We start from the raw sequence: 19,749 nt of genomic DNA, 5'->3' as shown, positions 1-19,749 counted from the left end.
TTCCCACCGTGGCTGTTTCCCTCCCACCCCTGATCTGTTCCCATCCTCCTGCCTGCACCCTGCGGCAGCAGCGCTCCCAGCCCAGGCAGGCTGCCCAATGCAGGCAGAGCTCCTTGCCTGCCAGAGCAGCGGTGCGGGAAGCTGCCCAAAACTCCAACAGAGCTGGCATCTCCTCAAACCATGGCATTTTTTTTTTATTTTAAGATGACCTGGGTGGTGTAAAGGCCGTGAGAGGGGGAGTGTTTGCTACGGAGATGCACAAGGGAAGGACCTGAGCATCTCCCTGAGTCAAAGCGACTCGCAGCTGGGGCAGGGCGGGTTTCGGTTCCCCCTCGAGCCCCTGGTTGCTGCCGTGGCAGGACCAGCCCTGTTGGGATCGGGGTGCTCGGCCCCTGTCATAGCCGGTGGTGGTGGAGACGGCACGGTTTCACTTCCCTGCCGCAGGTGGGGAGGGCGAGACGAGCGCCGGGGCGGGAGGCAGGCATCCTGCCGAGCTCGGGGTGCTGGGTACCACCAGCCCCACCACCATGGCCTGGGCTGGGGAAGGCGCCGGACAGCTCGCAGGTAAGGTCTCCCCGTGCACGTTCGAGGAACGCGATGGACTCGGTGGGCTCACGCGTGGCCGGGCATCCCTGCACGCCTCGTGGCAGGGTCGATTGCTGTGTCCCCTGCGACCGTCACCGTGGCCTCTGGGCGCCACTGGCTGGACAAGATGGTTTGCAGGGGGTGAAACCAGCCCAAAACCGGGCCTGGAGAGGGATTTTCTCTGCTGAGCCGTGTGTCGCAGAGGGGCCAATGACCGGTGGGATGTATTTAGATGGACTGCCAGCTCCCAGGCATGACGTACATCTGCCCACCTGTCCGTCTGTCCATCCCTCTGCCGCTCTGGGCTGCGGGAGGTGCCCGTCCCAGCTGCCAGCTGCAGTTTAGGGCTTTTTCTAGCATTTGCACAATCGTACATCGTCACCTTGCAAGAGCTGAGGCCATGAGGGAGCAGCACCATTTGCACAGCCCGAGCCCCACAGCTGGCACGGGGGTCTTGGTACGGGGGTCCCGGCGAAGGGTCCTGGGGCGTTTGCTCAGCAGCACGCCTGTCGTGTGGGTCCCATGGGGACCCCTCCAGCCCTTGCAGGCGGTGTTGAAGTCCCAGCAGCGGAGGCTAGATTACAAATGGAGGGGGATTTAGATTCCAGAGCTGCATTCCCCACCGGATTAGGTCTGTGATGGGAAGGGTCGGAGGCAGGTGCAGGATCCCAGCCGTGACGCACCACAGCCCTGCTGTGAGCTGCCCCCCTGGGCAAGCAGCCACCCCCACAAGCCCCCCACCCTGGAAGGACAGGAGGACCCCTGGGGACAAGGGACCCCCCATCCAGCTGGGGTGTAGCCCCCAAAGAGCTCCCCAGTCCTGAGCGCTGGGGACCACCAGTCCCCCCAGTGACTGTCCCCCAGGGACGTGCTCCCCAGTACATGCCCATGTGCACTCAGTGGGCTCTCACATCCCCCAGACCAGTCACCCCAGTGAAAGGGGCTGCATTGACGGGGGAAGTTCGGTGGTGCTGGGGACTGTCCAGTCCCTGGTGTCACCCCAGTGTCCCCCACCTCTGCGGGCACCAGCTGAGCCCAGCAAGGGCACAGCTCTGCGGTGGCACCTCTCGGGCGAGCTGCGGCCAAGGGCTTGCTGGGGCAGCAAGATGCTCTGGGATGGTTTTTCCCTCACCCAGAATCACTCACTGGGATTTTTCCCGGCTGTCCTCCCGCCTTCTCTGAGCAGCCCCTTTACCCCAATGCCCTCTACACCCTCGCTGAGGCTGTTATAGAGCTGGTTGCTATCAGGTCAGATTTTTGCAGGCTGTTCCTCCTGCTCCGGGCTGTCCTGCTGTACGGACTTTCCCGTTTTCCTTAGGATATGTGATTCCAGCAGCTGCAGAGGCATTGCCTGGCCCCCCAGCCTGTGGGGTGGGGGGTGCTCAGCCCCTCTCCTCCCAGAGCAACATGAGGCTGAGAAAAGCAAAGGGGTTGAAACACCTCCTGGGTTTCCACCTGTGCTGGTGACCTTCTGTCATGCTTTTTGTTCCCCTGCAGCCATCCTGGAGTCGGAAAGCAGTGAGGAGGAGGAGGAGGAGGAGGAGGAAGAGGCAGCTGTGGTGCAGGTATTACTCACAGGCTCTTTTTCTGTTTTATTTCTTCCTCCTGCCCACGTAACCTGAGGTGGTGAAGTGCTGGTTCCCCTGTGCCCTCCCCTCCAGCCGCGGCTGTGTGCCATGGCGCTGATCACCGGGGGGGTCACAGTCACAACGTCCCCAGCACGGCTGGCAGCATGTGGGTGGCTCGGGGCTCACCGAGACCCAGCAGTGCCGTGCCAACGCAATGCCGTGCCAACACAACGCCACATGCACATCTCTCCCCCAGCAGCATCAGCCCCTTGGCCAGGAGGTGGGCGAAGCGGAGGAGCGCCTGGCTGAGCTCGAGCAAGGTGAGCCCCGTCCCACCCTGGTGTCACATCCTGGCTTGGTGCTGTACAGGGCCTCGGGGGTGGCTTCAGCCCCTCACTGGAGCTGGCGGTGATGGTGTCAGTGGGATGGTCAAGTGGGAAAATCCCCATCATGGTGCAGAGCTAGGTGCCATTCCCAGTTCTGGGTGACCTGGCACGGCTTTGCCAGCCACTCGGCAGGGGTGGCTGCGGGCAGGGAGGAGGGCAGGGTGCCAGCTGGGACCCCCACCCGGCACCCAGGGCTGGGCGGGCACCTGAATCTGGCCCCCACCGCTGCCAGCATCGCAGGCACTGCTGGCCGAGCTCGCGGCGCTGGAGACCGAGTTTGAGATCGAGAGGATGTGCCGGCAGCGAGCCGAATCCTACGCAGCCCAGGTAGGGGCGGGCAGCGTGCCCCCACCACCGTTTCCCCCCCCCCCCAGCACCCTGGTGCCTGCAGCCCCTCGCTGTGGGTGCAAGGGTGCCGGTGCATCCCCCCCCCCAGCACACCCAGCTCGATGGGTGCAGTAGAAACCCCAGTGCTGGGGGGGGGGGGGGGGGGGTATCTCCATCCCACCTCAGGTGAAGCAGGAGAACAAGCAACTGAAGCAGCTCAGCCTGACCCCAACGGCCTCCCCAGCCCTGTCCAAGGAGGTGCCCCCCAAGGAGGACCCCGACCCTGCCCAGCACTACGGGCAGCAGCTTGAGGGTGAGTCGGACTGGGGGGTCCCGGTCCATCCCCAGCCAGAAAGAGTGAAGCCAGAGCCAAAGCCCCTGTCCCTGTCCGGCTGCCCTGTCCCGGTGTCCCCCAAGCCCGGCTCAGCCCAGCCCTGCAGTTTTAGGTTGTGCCTGGGCCTTGTTCTGGGTAAACAACGAGAAAGCGATACGGAAATCAAACAGAAAAAAGATGAAATGAAAGCGCTGCTGCTCACGCTTCCTCCTTTCCCATCCTGTTTTCCCGTGGCAGCAATTTCGGCCGCATTTGCAGCCTGGTGCTCCATCTGCCTGACAGTACCAGGGCTGGGGTCCGGGGGATGCACCCCTTGGGGGGATGCACCCCTTGGGAGAGATGCACTGCTCGGGGGGGATGCGCCCCTCAGGGGATGCCCCACTCCAGCCAAACCCCCCACGTTCAGGTGATGCTGTGACTTTGCCCGTGGGCTGACCCTTGGGGGATGCTCGGGGGCAGCTTTGGGCAGGGAGAAGGGTGCTGAGTCCGGCCCCTGGTGTCCCGTGGGATGCTATTCCACCCCACTGCCACCCTGATGTCCCTCTGGGTCACATCCCAGGACAAGCTTCCAACAAGGTCATCGGTGACATGGCCAGGATGAGGGTGAGCTGGCGGGGGCGGGGGGAGGGTGGCTGTAGCCCCACCAGCCTGGTCCTCAGGGACCCTTTCCCACCCCTCACTCCCACCTTTGCTCCCAGATCCGCAGGAGAAGATCTCCTGGTTGCTGGCGCAGCAGAGGGACCTCACCATCCAGGTCCAGGAGCTGCAGAGGCAGAACCAGGACCTGCAGAACCAGGTACCTCCCGGGACCCCCACTGGGACCCCCCTAGGCAGAGTCCTTCTTCATCACCCACCTTCTTCCCCTCCTTCCCTGGCCCCTGCTCATCCTTGTAGCTCCTTGCCGAGCTCAGGACAGATTTTGGGGAGGAAAGACTGCTGCACCCTGCTCATCCTCTGCAGCCCCTCGCCGTCTCCCTGATGTCCCGGGGGGGGTAGGCTGGGCACAGCGGGACCCCCCAGCTGAGCCTGGGGCTGAGCAGGGCTTGTCCGGCTGCAGCTGGAGATGGGGCAGGGGGAGCGGCAGCGCCTGCGGGCAGCCCTGGGCACCAGCCAGCGGGCACTGAAATCCTTCAAGAAAGGTGAGTTGGGTGCTGGGTCCCCATGGCCACATCCCCTCCTCATCTCGCTGCGCCCCGGCGAGCTGGTGAAGGAGCAGCTGGCAGCTTCCCAGTGCCACCAGCGCCACCCAGCCTGGTGAATCAGTGAAGCCAAAGGCAATGGTGGAGCACTGGGAGCTGCAGCCAGATTGCCGGGACATGGGCATCCCCGTCCATGGGAGGTGGCTGTGCCGAGGCCCCTGCGGTGGCACACACTCCCCGTGCCAGCGCCGGCCCCCCCCGAGCCCCCGCTCTCCCCGACAGTGTCCCAGATCGTCACCCAGGATTACTGCGAGGCGGTGCAGCAGCTGGAGCTGGAGCAGGACCTGCGCCTGCAAGCCGAAGTCTTCGCCCATGAGGTGTGGCCAGGCCCCAGGTCACCCTGCCCATGGGTGCTGGGGGGGGGACAGGCACCCACGGGAGGTGGGAGAGCAGGGGGGGGCTGCTTGCTGTCGGTGTCCCTCGATGCAGACACCCCAATACTCAGCCCACTTCTGCCTTAGCCCTGGATCCCGAGAGGATGGGGATGCTCCTGGGCACCCATCGCGGTTCCCCGGGATGAGGTTGGATAGGTTTTGCTCTCAGCCTCCCTGGAAAGGGTTTTTCTCTCACCGGGGCAAGCCTGGGGGCTCAGTCCCTCCCTGACCCCTGTCCCCACGGGCAGATGCTGGTGCAAAAGAAGGAGGCAAACAGGCAGAGCATGATCCTGCTGCAGAGCTCGGAGCCCAGCGCCCAGCTGCTGGCAGCCCTGCAGGAGGTGGGACGCCTGACCCGGGCGCTGGACGAGGCCAGGCAGGAGCAGCAGCAGCGGGTGAGGAGCCGTCCCTAAGGGTGGGTGACACGCTGGGGGGAGCAGGGCTGGGGCACAGCATGGCTCCGGGGCTGGTGGTGGCTTCCCCTGGGCGCAGGAACCAGCTGCGATCAAGATCAGACCCCTCCATCGCCTTCTCCATGCCCATCCCACACTGTGTGCCAAGCCCGGAGAGGTTGTTTTTCCATGAATTTCCAATATGACATTTCGGGCGCCAGGGACAGGGTCCCACAACTGGGCTACGAGGCGGTGGGAGCCCCCCCACGCTGGGCTAGCACCCCTCCAGCCCACTGGGCTGCCGTCACCCAGCTGAGAATTGCCCTAACAATAGCTTGAAGTTCCTTGCAAGTGGCCAAGTTGCAGGGCTGTGGAGCATCCCCGTCCCTGGCAGGGATGGCACCGGGGGTCCCCAGCTCCTGGGCTGCACCCGGCTCCCCCCCATCCTCCCATTCCCGCAGGTGAAGGAGCTGGAGGAGCAGTTGGGGAGGCAGCCGGAGCCGGAGGAGCTGGATCTGGCCCGAGCTGCTCTGGCCGTGGCAGAAGATGAGAAGCTGCAGCTGAGAAGGCGGCTGCAGGAGGCTGAGAAGCGGCTGGCAGGGCTGGAGGAGGAAGGTGGGTGGTTTCACCCCTGCCCGACACGGGCAGGAGCCGGCAGCGGCGCCGGAGGGATGCTCAGGGCTCAGGCTCCGAGGGGCACCAGCCCCCCCCTGCACAGCCCCAGCTGCATCCCTTTGCAGTGGAGTCACTGCAGGAGAAGCTGGGCCAGGACCCACCGCCACAGAGCCGGACCCCCGAGCCGGCTGCACCCGTGCCGCCGCCGCCACCGCCGCTGCCACCGCCTGCGCCCACTGTCCCCGTGGAGTAAGTGACCCCCCCCCAAACCCCATCGCTCTCGCCCGCCGTGCCAGGCTGTCCCCAAGCCGTGCCCGGGCATTGTCCTGGCTCCGAGCCGGGGTGGGGGTCCAGGCAGCTTCTCGCTGGAGGGACAGTGGGCACGCTGGGCATCATGTCTGGCTCTTTGGGGGCGAGGGGTGCAGTTGGGCAGGGCTTTCACCTCCCTTCTCTCTTCCAGCCCGCTCTTGGCAATCAGGCAGAGGAAGGGGCTGGCAAACCTGCAGCGCAGTAAGTGCACCCTGGGGGGCTTCTGGTGCCATGGGGTGGGGGGTCCCTGGCAGTGCCACAAGGACGGGAGAGTCCCTGGGCACGGGGAGGATGGGGTTTCTCCGAGACAGAGGTTTGCCAATGCTGCACTGGTTCAGGCCTCTCCCATTCATCCGAAAGTGTCGGTCCCAGGTCCCGTGGTGGGGTGACGGGCACCTGCCAGCCCCCCGCTCCCCAAAGGAGGGTGCTCAGGCCCCCCAGCACCCCTGTCCTGCCCGGCACGGGTGGGAGATGAGTTTCTGCCAGGGTGGTACCCAGCCTTGGATCATGGCCGGGTTTCGCCTCTTGGGAGGGATCCCGGGCATGGGGGGGGGTCCCAGGGAGGTGGCAGCTTCCCATCCCAGCAGGGAGTGAGCCCTGTCACGAGTGCGTGGGGTCTCAGCGCGGTGCTCCCTGTGCAGGCAAGCCAGAAGCTGATGATGCTAAAGCTCGAGCCGTGCAGGAGATGATGGAGCGGATAAAGCACGGGGTGGTCCTGAGGCCCGCCAAGGAGCGGGACCCCCTGGGGCAGGTAGGCAGGGACCCAGGCTCAGCTGCTGCCGGACACCCCCCATCCTATGGGGGAATGTCCCTGGGGAGCCCTGGGACTCAGGGTGGGTTTGGGGAGAGCCGGCAGCCCCGGGGGAGCCGCGGGGCTGGCAAGATGCGGCCACATCTCCTCTCTCCCCTCCCGCAGGGTCCGGCGGAGGCGGCCGGCAAGCGGAGGAGCATGGTGCTGGAGCTGCAGGGCATCCTGGTGAGCAGCCCTGTCCCAAGGAGGGGGGGTGACGCCAGGCCATCGCGCAGGGACACGGATGCCATCGTCCCCAGCCGCAGCCGTCCTGCGTGGGGCTGCGTCGGGGCTGTCCTGGCCGGCCCCCGGGGGTCCCAGCGCCTGGATGTGGCCCCCTCAGCATCTCGGCGGTGTGTGGGGTTTCCTAGGGTGCCATGAGGAGGGCGAGCAGGAGGCCCAGCAGGCGGCAAAGCAGCCTGAAGGGCAAGGACAGGCAGCTGGAGTCCATCCTGCAGCGGCGACGCCGGGCGGTGGATGCCTCCACACCCTCGCTGCCTGCCCCGTCGCCCACCCCCAGCCCCCCGCAGCGGGACCGTGAGGATGCTGAGGCTGCGGGGAGGCTGGATCCTGGTATGGAACAGGGCTTGGTGGGGAGGGGATGCAGCAGCTTGGGCTGGATGACCCCCCCCGAGCGAGAAGGTCCCCAGGGACCGGCACAGAGGTGACACCCACACGTGTCCCTTCACTGTCCCACCACAAGCCCGACTGATGCTCTGCGGTCCCCGTTCCTGGTGACAAGCTGCCGGTCGGTGGCACGGGTCCCCGCGGGCTCTGCACTTGCTCTCACCCTGCTCCACGTCTCCTCTCCTCTCCGTCTGTCTGTCTCTCCACAGGGGACAAGGACATCGGCACAGCTCCATCCGGGCACTCGCCGGGGAGCGGGGATGGGGTCCCATTCAGAGCCCGGTTGGTGGGTGGTCTCCCCAGGACCCGGCCCCTCGCCCACCTGGCCAGAGGCAGGGAGGAGCCAGGGTAGAGGCAGCTGCCCCCCCCCGCCTTCGCCCAGGACCGCTGGAGCCACATGGTCATGGTGGGGCGAGGAGGTGGCATGGTGGTGGTGACGGCTGCTGCAAGCTTTCACCCTCATTTTTCAGCAGCTTGCATCCTCTTGTGCTTTAATTAAAGCTGTTGTCACCAGAGAGGCATGTTTGCCGGGTGAAGGGGTGGCAGCAGGATGGGGCTGGGGATGGGAATGGGACTGGAGCTGCTGCAAACTGGTCCTGGCAGGAGAACTTGTGGGACTGGAGTGGGGCACCCACACTCCTGCCACCCTAGGGTGCTCGGCAGCTGGGCAGGGGCGCAGGTAACATGGCATTTACCTGCTGTGAGAAGATACTTGTGTCCCCCCACCCCAACTTTGCAGTCTGAGGGCTCCACATTGAAGCAGGTAAATGGTAGCCAGACCCCAAAACAAAGGGAATTTGACTCATGTCGGGGCAGAATAAGCTGCAGTGTCCTGTGTCCAATGCTGCAGTCCTGGAGATGCCCAACCATGGCACAGGCAGCGAGACCCCTCTTGGTGCCAGTGGAGCCCCTGGGAGAGCTCTGAGCCCCGACCGGTGGCATGGGGATGCTGGGACTGTAGGGCTGCAAGTGGGGACACCCCCCCTGGTGACCGTCCTCTGCAGCTTTTGTCTCTTGTGTGGGACCCCGGGGAGTGAGAGCCCTAAACCTCCTGCTTCGGATGAAGAGAAGCCCCCAGACCCCTGAAGGTCTCAGGTTGCCCTTTGGAGGCCGGCTGCACTGTTGCAGGCCCCCTCCCCTCCAGCTCCCCCCAATCCCACAGGCAACCCCTGCCGGGGGAACCCCATCTCTGCTGGAGAGGTTCAGCCCTGGGGAGGGCTCACGGGGCCACACTCTGCACCCGCAGCTGTTGGATGGGGCTCCCCCCAAACCTCCAGCACATTGGTTTGGGATCAGGCTGGCCATTCCTGGGTCCTCAGGGGGAGCACGGTCCGGTCAAATCCATCTCTCCTGGTACCCCAATGTCAGGGAGCGCCTGTGATCCAGCGCTCCCGGGCTTCACCCAACAGCTCAGGGGTGAACGGCAGCATGCAGCTCCGAGGCTGGGGTCCTCAAAGAGCCGGCAGACCCTTTGTCACTCAAAGGGATGATGCTTTCAAGCCTGTGCTTGTTTTGAAGCAGTGGGGTCCGCTGGAGATGGGGTTCCCCTTGAGCTGCTGGCTCTAAGGCTATTGAGCTGGTCCTGGAGATTTGCTGCTCTGGAGGAGCTGTCACGGAGGGGCTGTGGGGCTCATCCCGGTCCAGGGAAAGGCATCTCTGTATTTGGTTAATTGGAGGTGAAGAGCATGGATCTGCTCCATGGGGTCACACTCCCAAGTGCCCATGGTCCCAGGGCACCCATGGGTGCACCCTGCCCAGCCGGTGGCCCCCGTCCTGTCCCCTCTCCCTGCCGCAGCCTGTTGCAGGGGCGTTTTGGGTGTTTTAAGGCAGTCCTTCGCGCAGAGCAAAGAGCTTCATATGGCCGAGCTTTGAACTCGCCCACCGCAACTTCGGCAATACCCAGCGGGACCCCTGGCAATGCTGGAACATGCTGGGAGATCGGGGGTCAGCACTGCCAGGCTGTGGGGGTTTAGGGGCTGGTTTCAGTGGCAGCAGTGCTGCTCCTGAGCGCCGCTGTACCCATCCCTCCATCCCCAAGAGCTTTCAAGCCACAGCTCTGCCTTTTAAACCTAAAGAACAACAAAAGCTTTAATTTAATTGTGGTTTCTCCAGCTCCACCACCTTGTTGCAGGCAGGAGATGCCGGGCAGGGGGAAGGCAAGTGAGAGCATCCTCTACCCTTGCACCAGATGCTTAATTAGCCAGGGAAATGCCCTTTCTCCTCTCTGGGCTGGTTTTATTGCAGATAAATTGTAGAGTTCAGGTCCTGAACTTGTGGCAGGGAGGACAGGCTGGCTCTGTGCTAAAATCTTGGAGAAAATGGAGCTGCCGGCGGCAGCTTGGCTGTCAGCATCCCCCCAGAGCGCAGTTTTTGGGGGGGAGAAGCCACTTGCCAGGGGAGGCTGGTGAGTCCTCAAACATCCCTTCCCTGGGCAGAGGGGCCAGCCCTTCCTTCGGACGATGCCGCAGGGATGTGGGGGTGTCAGGGCAGGTTTGCGCTGCCAGTCACTTTTGTGGGCTCAGGCCCCTACAGAAGCAGGTACATACGTCTGGAATCCCCTATAGAGGGCTAAGCCAGGGCTGCTTGACCCTGGGGGACAGGCAGGATGCTGGCAGGACCCTTTCCTTCTTTTCTAAATAGTTTATTCAGTTGTGGCTCAGAGCAGTCAGGGGTAGCCAGGACTGTGGCTGCTCCCAAGCATCCCCCTTCCATGCTGCATCTCCTTCCAGGAGTTAATTATTCTCCGCGTTAAAAATGTAGTCTGGATTTATCTACCTTCCCCTTCCAGCCAACGATCTCATGGATGCCTTTTTGCAATAATTAAAGAGCTGTCTGGGATCGGACTGAACGGCCCAAAGGAATAAGGACGTGCCAGGAAACCTGCTCTGCTTGCCACCGTGGCATCGGAGAAAGGGTGAGCTCTTTCCTACACATCTGAGGAAGGGACAGCTCCCTTCCCGGGGGACCAGAGGTGGCTGCGGTCCCCCCTGTTCCCCAAGGACAGACAGGACTGGTCACTGTATTGCAGAACTCCATCTCTGTGCTTTTTTTTATGCATTTTCTCTCTCCTTCTCGAAGGCGTAGACAACTTGAACTAAAATATTTAAGGCAAGGAGCTTATCTTTCTAATTACCAAGCATTTCTCGTCCTGGCCTTTCGATTCTCCAGACACCTGAAGGCTGCCATGTGGAAAGCAGACAAGGAAAGGCTGCTCGCGAGACCTAAGAGCTCAACAGACTAAAGGATGAATGTCAGCTTGTTGAACAGATCCTCTTACTGGAAAAGAAGGCAAGAGCCGCAGGGACCACAGCGCTGGGACCAACTTGACCAGTTTGGAAAGCCTAGGGACGCTGGAGCCAGGCTGCCCCCCACTCCTCCTGCCCTGGCCAAAGCTGAATTTCTCCAAATCCAGCTTTCCGGATGATTCCCAGCACAAGGGACCCAGCACCACCTGACTCTCACGTTTCGATCCCCACGGAATTCAGCCTCCCTCGCTTGGCGCCGTCGGGGGAAAATGCCACGGCCTGAGCGCGGTTACTCATCGGCAGCCTGCCCTTTCCCACCGCCGCGCTGCCTGCGCTCTGCCCGCTCCGTATCGAGTGAATTCCTCTCCCCTGATTACACCCTCCAAACACCCATGAAAATCAATGCCAGCTGCGCTCCCGCGGGACAGGAAAGCCATGGCCTGCTGGCTGCACCGTCCCCAAGCCGCCGGAGCCACCGCAGCCAGGAGAGCTGCCGAGCAGGCAGAGATGCTTCGGAGGGCAGCTGCGTATTAATATACATGACTCTTAAATACTTAATCAAAGTGGTAATTCACACTTCTTTTTAAGCTGGAGCATCTTGCAAACCCTCTGTGGGTGGACTCCAGAGCATCCTTGCCTCGGCCCTGTGAATAACTATGGATTTTATATCTTATTCATCAGATTTCCCAGGGTCCCCACGTTTCAGGGCAAGGAACGGGGCGTTTTGACCCAAGCGAGAGGGTCCATTTTCAGGAGCCAGCCCCAAAGTTCTCTACTTATGGCAGGAGACAAGAGCCTGGCCGGGGAGCCGAGTGTGGTCCTCACAGCCTTACCTTCTCCCCACATAGCCGTAGCCTTTGGGCGGGCTTTTTCTGATGCTCATCTTTTAAATATTTATAGGGTTTTGCTCGCTATCATTCAGTTACGCGACTTATCTGAATCTGGTTCAGCTCAGAGAAATGTGTGTCATTAACATCTTAAACACCCGACGATCACAAGCAGTACTCAGGAAAAATGGGCTTGTCATCTGGAAAAATACGAAGTAATCTTCCCTCGATTTCTGGCTAAGTGAATGGGAAAATGAGGATTAAAAAGACTCAGTAGAAGGGACATTAAAGCTACTGATCTTCCCCGTTTACATTCTATCCACTGGTTCAGCGGCAGGAGTCCTGGGGCTCTGCTTTTACTGCTGTACCCCGCTGAAAGAGCCCTCCATCATGCCCTGCTCTCCCCATCATGGCAGCGACAGCTCTCAAGTTTTCAATCCCTCCAGCATCACATTCAGAGAGATAAAACTAAATTTAAAACATGACCTGAGGCTGGCAAGAGGCACAGCACTTGCCCTGCCATCCTCAGCTGTGCCCCATTAAGTCACACAGCCTCAGCCCAGGGCAGGGCAGGGGGAATGACGACTTCGCCTCAGCTGCCGCCCCCGGCCAGCAGATCTCGCCTGCCCTGGCCCATCTGGCTGCACCCAAGGCGATGGAAACTGTTAACCACAGTTTGGAGTGGAGCTGTGAACACACATCCAGGAGCTTCCCAGCAGCCTGCTGCACCCCCCTCCAGGTGCCACCACCAGCACTGCCGGCATCCACCTCCCTCCTCCATGGCTGGAAATCTTATTTTTCAGCCTAAATTTGGTCAAGCTTAAACCAGTCCATCAGGGAGGCGAGTAAAAGCGTCCGGCTTGTCCTGCTGCAGAGGCAGGGGACAGAGCATGGGCCCAGCGTCCCCCACCCTGTGGCCTTGAAGCAAAATTACAGCACATCACCCGAGCTGGGGAGCAGCTTTTCCAGGAGCTTCCCAACACTATGGGCAAGGCCGATGGTCTTCTCCCACGCATGTCCTTGCATCTTCTTGCATGCTCTGCCTGCTGTTAATCACTCCACTTTGCTTTCAGTGCTTTTACCTTCATTCCTCCAACTCTCTGACAATAAAGAGCTCTGTACTGAGAATATACACCTCCTGCTAACCCCTCTCAGTGACTAGCATCTCCCAAGGCCTCTGCGATGTGCTTTCTGCAGCCCTCCGGTCCCCTCGATAGCTCTCTCCTCCTCCACTATTTCTCTAAAAACATAAAAAATAATCCGCATGCACAGAAGGCGATTTCCTCAGGCGACACCAACTCAAACACGGGAGCGGAACGCTTGTGAGCCAGAGGGACTCATGAGCCTCTCCGGTAAGGCAAACTTCACCCATAGCCTTTATTAGACGAGCAGCTCTCAAACAGAAACCACACTTCTATCAATCAGCATCAAAACACACCAGTGTTAGTGGGCCCTGAACAAACTCAAGGGCAGGGAGGGGTGAGGCGGTACGACTGCATGCCTCATGTTTGCCTTCAGCAGAACTGACCACAAAATGAGCCATTTCCTCAGAAACTCCTCAAAAAGCCTTCCTGAACCATGAAACCGCGCTGCCAGAGCCAGGCATTCCTGTGTCACAGCCACGCACAGCCCCGGCTCCTGGCTAGCGTGAGGACATCTAGTTCTGGCACAGGCTGAAGGCGACCAATGAAGCAAAAAAGGGGGGGCGGGAAAAAGGGTTTTTTAATAATTACAAGAAACAAGAACAAAGGGTTCACCTCCTTCTTAGCACGATCATCTACCGCTGTACTGCTGCAGCATCCCAGCCGCTCAGGGAGGCTTCCAGCAAAACCAGAGAAAAGTGGGTATTTCCAACATTAAAATCAAACAAAAAGCAATTCTGAGTCCTTCCAGGTCACCTCCCTGCAGCCGCGGAGCGCAGGGCAAGGCGCCCGCCCTCATGCTCCCCTCCTGACGCGTGCTGCACAGCGGGACACCAGCATCCTCCAGCACTGGCAGGCTCCCAGCAGGAATACGTGGGATTTTGACAGTTTGATTACTGTATTCCTTTTTTTTTTTTTTTTTTTTTTTTTAATTAACGGCTCTGTGTAAACCTCAGTTAAATGTCAAGCACGTTCTGCTGTCACACTGAGGGAACCGTTCCCCCACAGCCAAACTACACCACGCGCAAACTCCTGGTTTTAAAGCCCAGCAGATGACAACGCCTCCCAGGTCCCCAGGCAGGGTGGGCAGCGTCGGGGGGCTGGACCCTCCTCGCGCTCAGCTGGAGCCAAACATCCTTCTTGCACACAGTCCCGGGGGATCAGCAGAGCTGTAATAAAAAGGCACGAGCCCTCCCCGTGCGTCTGTCCAGCGCTGCTGGCACCTCCGGTCATTGCCGGGTTTATAGGTTCCTAGCAAAATCCCTTTGAGAGACCTCGAGGAGGGTTTGAGCGAGGCCTGGGGACAGTGCTGCCTCACAGCCCTCTGCACAGTTTGGGTCTGCTCTGCTCCTTCACTGCAGCCAACGCTGGCTGCATCCGGGGCTCAGTAAATCTTCTGTCGGCTGGGTAGGATGGCCTCCTTGATGAAAGAGAAGATGAGGAGGATACCGGAGCGTTTGCCCCTCTTCCCCTTGGTGAAGTAGTTGGAGACCACGTCGTCTGCGGAGAGCAGGGAAGAACAATCAAACACAAACCTGCTGACAGCCATTGGAGCCCTGGGATGGGTCATCTGATTTCAGGGCAACGCATGAGCTGCCTTCAAAGCATGAAAGTTTCTGGTTTGCTCTCATCTAGCCTATCTGGGCATTCCCATAAGCCACTGACAGGGACCCCAAATCCTGAGCTCCCTTTCTTGAGCTGTAGGGAGGGTCCAGGGAAAGCAACAGGGCCCCAGGACTGGAGAGATGCTGGATGTAAACAGCCCTCCCTCCACTCTGCTCGCTCACCCCTCACCCTGCAGAAGCCCCCCTTTTCCTGCCCCGGTTTTTGGAAGGGTTTACCCGACCAGCTGCCCCCCTTCGCCGCTCTGTGCAGAGGGAATGGGGGGTGTTGAGCACAGCCCCTGTCAAAAACCAGCGGGCGTCTGCCTGGGCCTCAAGAATGCTCACCTCCAGGCTGCACTGTGGAAGGCAGGACGTTCTCTCCAGCTGACAAGGAGACGAAGAAAGCAAAAGGAATTAACCACAGGCAGAACGTGAAGTAGGCGAGAACCTGCGGGCAGAGCAAGAGAGGAGGTGAGAGCCGAGTCGCAACACACTCGGCGGCCATTCACACACTGACTTCTGTTCAGGCTGACACCCACAAGTGCTGAGTTGGCCGCAGCTACACCTCCCTACGACACACCCCAAGTTTCTACCTGAACCCTTCAAAAGAAAGGGCACTGAAGGGGAAGAACCGCAAATCAACCTCTCCCAAGTCTCTCGGGTGCTGAGATAGCATCGCCTTGCGAAGCTGATAAGGGGCTAAAATTCACCCAGCAACTTCCACAGAAGGACAGGGTGTGCAGAAAAAGCCCTTGCTCCTCTCCTAGGCCCCTGAAAACCTTTACTTCTCCCCAAAACCGGAATTTTAAAAAGCATAATTAAAATGAGCAGGAAATTGGCTGTGCTGTTATGACTAATTAAATCCTCTTCACACCCTCCAGGGACTAAAAGGAAGAGTCAAGACCTGGGCTCGCTCCTCCTGCCCTGGGGTGGGACGCTGGTTTAGCACGAGGAGTTGGCGCTTGGGGGAGCAGCCGCTGCGGTTTGGGGAGAGGTGCCACACCAGCCTCCTTGTGTGCACTGATGCTGGAGAAGCATTGAAACTTCATACAAAGGTTGTTGGTTTTTTATTTTGGTGGAGGTTTTTTTGTTTGTTCTTAAAATTTGCGCTAAGTGGCAGCTACTGTTGGGCCTGAACAAGCCCCTTTGTGAATCTGGGCCTTCGTCTTGGGCAGGTGTGAGGATGGTGATACAGAAGAATTAGCATGTCAGAGACATAAAAATAATGAGAAGCAAATATTCCAAAAGGGAAGTGATTTGTCGTTAGCTTATAAAAAAATTAAAATTCATGTTTTTGTCTACTTTTCCTAGTTTTCAGCATTTTAGGAAAAAAAAAAAAATCCGTGCTAAGATTCAGTATTTTTTCTGCTCTTCAGCTGGCTGAGAAAGCCCCAAGCCCACAGCCGAGAAAAGAAACTGCAGCTTCCCTGGTACTTCTGAGGAAACAAGCACAGGAACCCCCAGGGAAGGTCCGTGAAAAATATTCTCAGTGTGTCTTACTGCTGACTGAAAAAATGGCATTTTCCTCTCCCCCGCCTCCCGCTAGCGGCTCCATGCTGCCTGAAAGAACACGGACTGACTCCTTCCCAAAGGTCTCTCACCTCAGAGAACAGGTAATACTCTTCAGCGAAGTACTGGAACGCTAAGTAGTGATTGAATATAACCAGCACTGCCAAAGAAAAACACAGCAAAGTCAGTCTCCAGCCTGGAAGAAATACCATTGGCATATTCCAAGGCCCCCGAAAGAGGACATCCGCCTCTGCTGCCACAGCCCCTGCGAGGAGCAGTTCCTCCCTGCCGCGCAGCCCCTTCCCCGCAGCCCCTGTACACCTGGAATCTTGTTGTTGCTAAAATATTTTCTCGCATCTAGTGAGAAATAGTGTGAGCAGCCAGAGTCCCCCGGGTCCCAGCTGCAGTTTGTTACTCTGTGCAGCCCCGGTTGAGTCCCTCGTCCCTCCAGTGCTTTATGCTCCGTGTCCCCGAGGGCACCCTGGAAAGCCCAGCCTGACACTTGCTAATGCTGCGCAGCGCTGAGATGAGAAGCGAAAAACCCCGCATCCCCGACAGCTGCTGCGAAGAGAAGCTCTTCTGCCATCTGTAAACCAAGTCAAGCTGAAATGCAGCCAGGACAGTAGGGCTAACACTGTCCCCAGCAGTGAAAAACACCACTTAGCTCTTAAGAGGCAGGAATTGGAGCTTCTTTAGCCTTTTATTTCAGATGCCAAGACAGCAGCCCCAGCCCAGGAGCACCAGGTCAGTAGAGCCCCAGTGGGAGACAGCCCCGACACAAAATGCTGTGTCCCATGCTGCTTTATCGTCCTCTCCAGCCTAAAGACATCACCAAAGATCCAGATGAGAGTCTGGATCTGCCAGAAAACGCAGCTCCTGATCTATGCGCCATGGGAAAGCTACACTCATTTTCAAGTAGCGGATAAAATCCTGCCTTCGTGAATGCTTTGAGGAGCAAAGGTATTTTAGTCATACACAGACAGCATCCTGAAATATGCATAAGGACTCCAGAAAGTCATGCTGAAAGAAATTTTGCCCATTCGCTACTTAAGGTGTCACTACAAATCACTCAGAGCAGAGATTAAAAGTCAGATCTGTGCACAGGACACTACAACACACAGGACACTTGGCAACTCGTGGCAGGAGGAAACCATTTGACCTACTCAGAGCAGCCAAAAACCAGTGTAATTGGCAGAGCTACCGGCCCACCACCCCAGACCCGGTGGCAGAGCTACTCCCCAGTTCAACCTACGATGTTAATCTGGCCGTTCATCAGCCAACCGCGGTAGACAAATGCCTAAGCTGCCCACTTCAGCCAAAATACCGGTGCTGCTAATTTAAGCCCCTGGCCAATCCCACAACACAATCCCACACCCGTGCCAGCCGCCTAGAAGGGAGAAGAGACCATCTTGCCCGTCTCGCACCAGGACTTGCCTGGGCTGAGGACCAGGCAGCCAGCAGTCCATGGCAGCTACAGACACAGGCTCGACAAATACTACAGGAATGGTGCAAACTTGAAAAATAAAAATCCCTGATTCAGGCTCGGCAATGCAATTTTATAACACGACTTTCTCCAGTAACCCTGATGAATTTCCACATTAATTGTGGACATTTGTCCCAAAGCTTTTCTTTCTCTAAGCATCAGCTCCTTACAATGGCACACACGCACCGCCTCACACAGCCCAGCCTGACATCAGGCTGTAATTATACACGCTGGGTTTTTTAGTTTCCTTCAAATCCCTCCTGCTCTTTACCAAGACCCAGCGAATGCCTGGAACAGGAGGTCTGCAGGGAGGATGCCAAGCTTTGGGACAGCCCGGATCTCGTTTCCCCAGCACTGCCACCTGAGTTTGGAGTGGAACTGGCTAGAGGGTGAAGCAGAGGGTGTCCGGAAAAGCCCGGTGTCCCCAGCTCTGCACCGGGGCACACAATCAAAGGCAATTCCCACACCACCAGGCCCAGCCCACAATTATTGCAGCCACATCATAAAGTGCAATTAAAAAGTCCTGCACAAAGCTCAAAGTCCTTTTAAAAGCCACAGGGGCTGCAACAGCAAAACCCAAACCTTTGCTGCCACCCAGAGCCCACCCGGTGATCAGGGTGACAAGGCTTCCTCCCCCCCCAGCACCCGCTCCCATGGGAAGGTGACGGCTGCACTCACCGCAGGACAGTATGAAATTGGAGGATGTCAGGATGATGAAGGGGAAGGTCTGCAGCAAACCGAAGTAGACCAGATTGGTGAAGAGCCCCACGCCCACCATGAAACCAGGAAAGTGTTCGAAGAGGTAGAGGCCGACCAGCACGGCCGAGGAGAACTGGAAGAGAGAACAGGGGTTGCCTGGGGCAAACATGGGTGCGCAGAGAGCAGAACTGCAGGCAGCTGCGCAGGCAGGAATCCTGCCACCATCAAGGTGATTTTTAGTGTGCTCTGATGGCACCGCATCTCCCCATGCACCTCCCACTCGGCACCATCCACTTGGGAAAGCTCCAAATAGGAATCCCACCTTGCTGCTGCGGCTCCTGGTAGGACAGGCCGCAGCTGGGCCTCAGTTTCCCCAGCTGAGGGGGGAGATGTGTCACCCAGGAGAGGTCAGGCAGGGTCACCACCTTCCCAGTTAAGTGAGGCACCAATTGAAGCAGCCCCTGCCAACCTCCCTCCTCAGGAGCCAGAGTCATCGTGGGGCCACGAGAAGCAGGAGCTTCCCAAGCGCTTGTCCTGTCTGTCCAAAGCGAACATCCCACACCACAGCTGCTCTGCCAGCCCTGCTGCTGCTGCCCCACGGGTGATTTCAGCAGGGAGCCGTTCGTTTCTGCAACCACGGGGACTTACCCAGATCATGTATTTGATTATCCTCCTGGTGACAACCGTGTACTCCTCGATCAGCTCCGCCAGGTAGTACAGCCCAGCAGCTGCAGGAGAAACACCCTGCTCAACCCCACGGGCCAGGAGGGACCGGGACAAATACTGCTGCCTTCAGCCACGGGGGTCCACGCTCACCCAACCCAGGGGAGACTGAAGAGCAGGGGTAACACCTCCCCCCTCCGCAACTCTCGGGGGCACCTGGGGACCCCCAAACTCTGGGGCACCCGCAGGACCTCAGGAGCACTCAGGGGACTCGTGGGCACCCGTGGGACACCCCCGCCCCAACCTCTGGGGCATCCACAGCACCTCAGGGGCATCCAGGGGGGGCTCAGGCCCCCGGGATGTGCTGGACCCGCGGCCCCGAGCCGGCTCCCAGCAGGATGCCAAGCTGCCCCCTCCCGGGAGCCACTCCCTTGCCGACAAAAAGCACGACATATCGCGACAACCCCCGGGAGGAGCCTAAGGCCGGGCCCAGACCCCGCGCGGCGGCACCCCCGCAGGCTCCAGACCCCCGCCACCCCCCCGGCGGTGGCGCTCACCGATCGCCAGGGTGACGAAAGCCACCTGGATGAGCAAGGACAGCCAACTCAAGGCGTAGATGAACCACATGGCGGGGACGAACCGGGCCGGGCCCCGCCGCTCCCGGTTCCTGCTCCCGCTGTGGCGGCGGCGCTCGGCGCTGACCACGCGGCGCCGGAACAAGCGAGACCCGCCCCGCCCGGCCAGGCCGCCGCCCCTCGGCGCTACAGCGACCCCTGCAGGCGCGGAGGGCTCCCGAACAGCGGGGTTCGGGGGGGACGGGGGACACGGACCCCGAAACGTACAGGGACCCCCAAAACTGTACAGGCACCCCGAAACGCGGGGGGACCTCGAAACTCCCAGGGACACCCCAAAACTGTATGGGGCCCCCAAACTGTACAAGACTCCGAACCATACAGGCTCCCCCCCAAATTGATACAGGGACCCCCAAACCGTACAGGGACCCCCGAAGCATACAGGGATCCCCCCATACCGTGCAGGGACCCCCAACCGTACAGGGATCCCCGCCATACC

General features: G+C 59.7%; 2 protein-coding genes across 4 annotated transcripts; one reads left to right on the top strand and one right to left on the bottom strand.

Annotated features, from left to right (window-relative positions):
• The first annotated feature begins 93 nt into the window (after positions 1–93).
• On the top strand, positions 94–8,259 carry LOC138687957 (shootin-1-like). Of its 2 annotated transcripts, XM_069797646.1 has the most exons (16): positions 94–564; positions 2,083–2,150; positions 2,410–2,473; positions 2,772–2,866; positions 3,053–3,179; positions 3,899–3,996; positions 4,258–4,339; positions 4,622–4,716; positions 5,022–5,168; positions 5,627–5,780; positions 5,906–6,029; positions 6,241–6,290; positions 6,731–6,840; positions 7,006–7,065; positions 7,251–7,452; positions 7,716–8,259. In XM_069797646.1, exons 1-16 carry the CDS (start codon positions 528–530, stop codon positions 7,856–7,858), a joined length of 1,656 nt encoding a protein of 551 aa, XP_069653747.1. In that variant the 5' UTR covers positions 94–527; the 3' UTR covers positions 7,859–8,259. The 2 variants fall into 2 exon arrangements, with proteins under 2 accessions (XP_069653747.1, XP_069653753.1); XM_069797652.1 differs by lacking the exon at positions 94–564 and having other exon boundaries at positions 2,011–2,150; positions 2,780–2,866.
• A 5,026-nt stretch (positions 8,260–13,285) lies between these two features.
• On the bottom strand, positions 13,286–19,401 carry TEX261 (testis expressed 261). 2 transcript variants are annotated; one of them, XM_069797490.1, is made up of 6 exons: positions 19,236–19,398; positions 18,664–18,743; positions 17,995–18,148; positions 15,926–15,993; positions 14,670–14,772; positions 13,286–14,220 (listed from the first exon to the last, which is right to left on the bottom strand). In XM_069797490.1, the coding sequence occupies exons 1-6, from the start codon at positions 19,303–19,305 to the stop codon at positions 14,105–14,107; spliced, it is 591 nt and encodes a 196-aa protein (XP_069653591.1). In that variant the 5' UTR covers positions 19,306–19,398; the 3' UTR covers positions 13,286–14,104. The 2 variants fall into 2 exon arrangements, with proteins under 2 accessions (XP_069653591.1, XP_069653600.1); XM_069797499.1 differs by lacking the exon at positions 15,926–15,993 and having other exon boundaries at positions 19,236–19,401.
• Between the last annotated feature and the right edge of the window lie 348 nt (positions 19,402–19,749).

This window comes from Haliaeetus albicilla, chromosome 1 (genome assembly GCF_947461875.1).
Source record: "Haliaeetus albicilla chromosome 1, bHalAlb1.1, whole genome shotgun sequence".
NCBI lineage: Eukaryota > Metazoa > Chordata > Aves > Accipitriformes > Accipitridae > Haliaeetus > Haliaeetus albicilla.
The sequence above is the reverse complement of the archived record's forward strand: the minus strand, read 5'-3'. Positions and strand labels throughout refer to the sequence as shown.

Excerpts from the sequence above, each read along its gene's own strand:
- LOC138687957 (XM_069797646.1), top strand. The coding sequence starts at position 528 with ATGGCCTGGGCTGGGGAAGGCGCCGGACAGCTCGCAG. Across the intron at positions 2,474-2,771 it reads CCTGGCTGAGCTCGAGCAAG|CATCGCAGGCACTGCTGGCC; the intron begins GTGAGCCCCGTC and ends CACCGCTGCCAG. Across the intron at positions 5,169-5,626 it reads GGCAGGAGCAGCAGCAGCGG|GTGAAGGAGCTGGAGGAGCA; the intron begins GTGAGGAGCCGT and ends CCATTCCCGCAG.
- TEX261 (XM_069797490.1), bottom strand. The coding sequence starts at position 19,305 with ATGTGGTTCATCTACGCCTTGAGTTGGCTGTCCTTGCTCATCCAGGTG. Across the intron at positions 18,744-19,235 it reads TTTCGTCACCCTGGCGATCG|CTGCTGGGCTGTACTACCTG; the intron begins GTGAGCGCCACC and ends TTTCTCCTGCAG. Across the intron at positions 18,149-18,663 it reads TAATCAAATACATGATCTGG|TTCTCCTCGGCCGTGCTGGT; the intron begins GTAAGTCCCCGT and ends TCTCTCTTCCAG.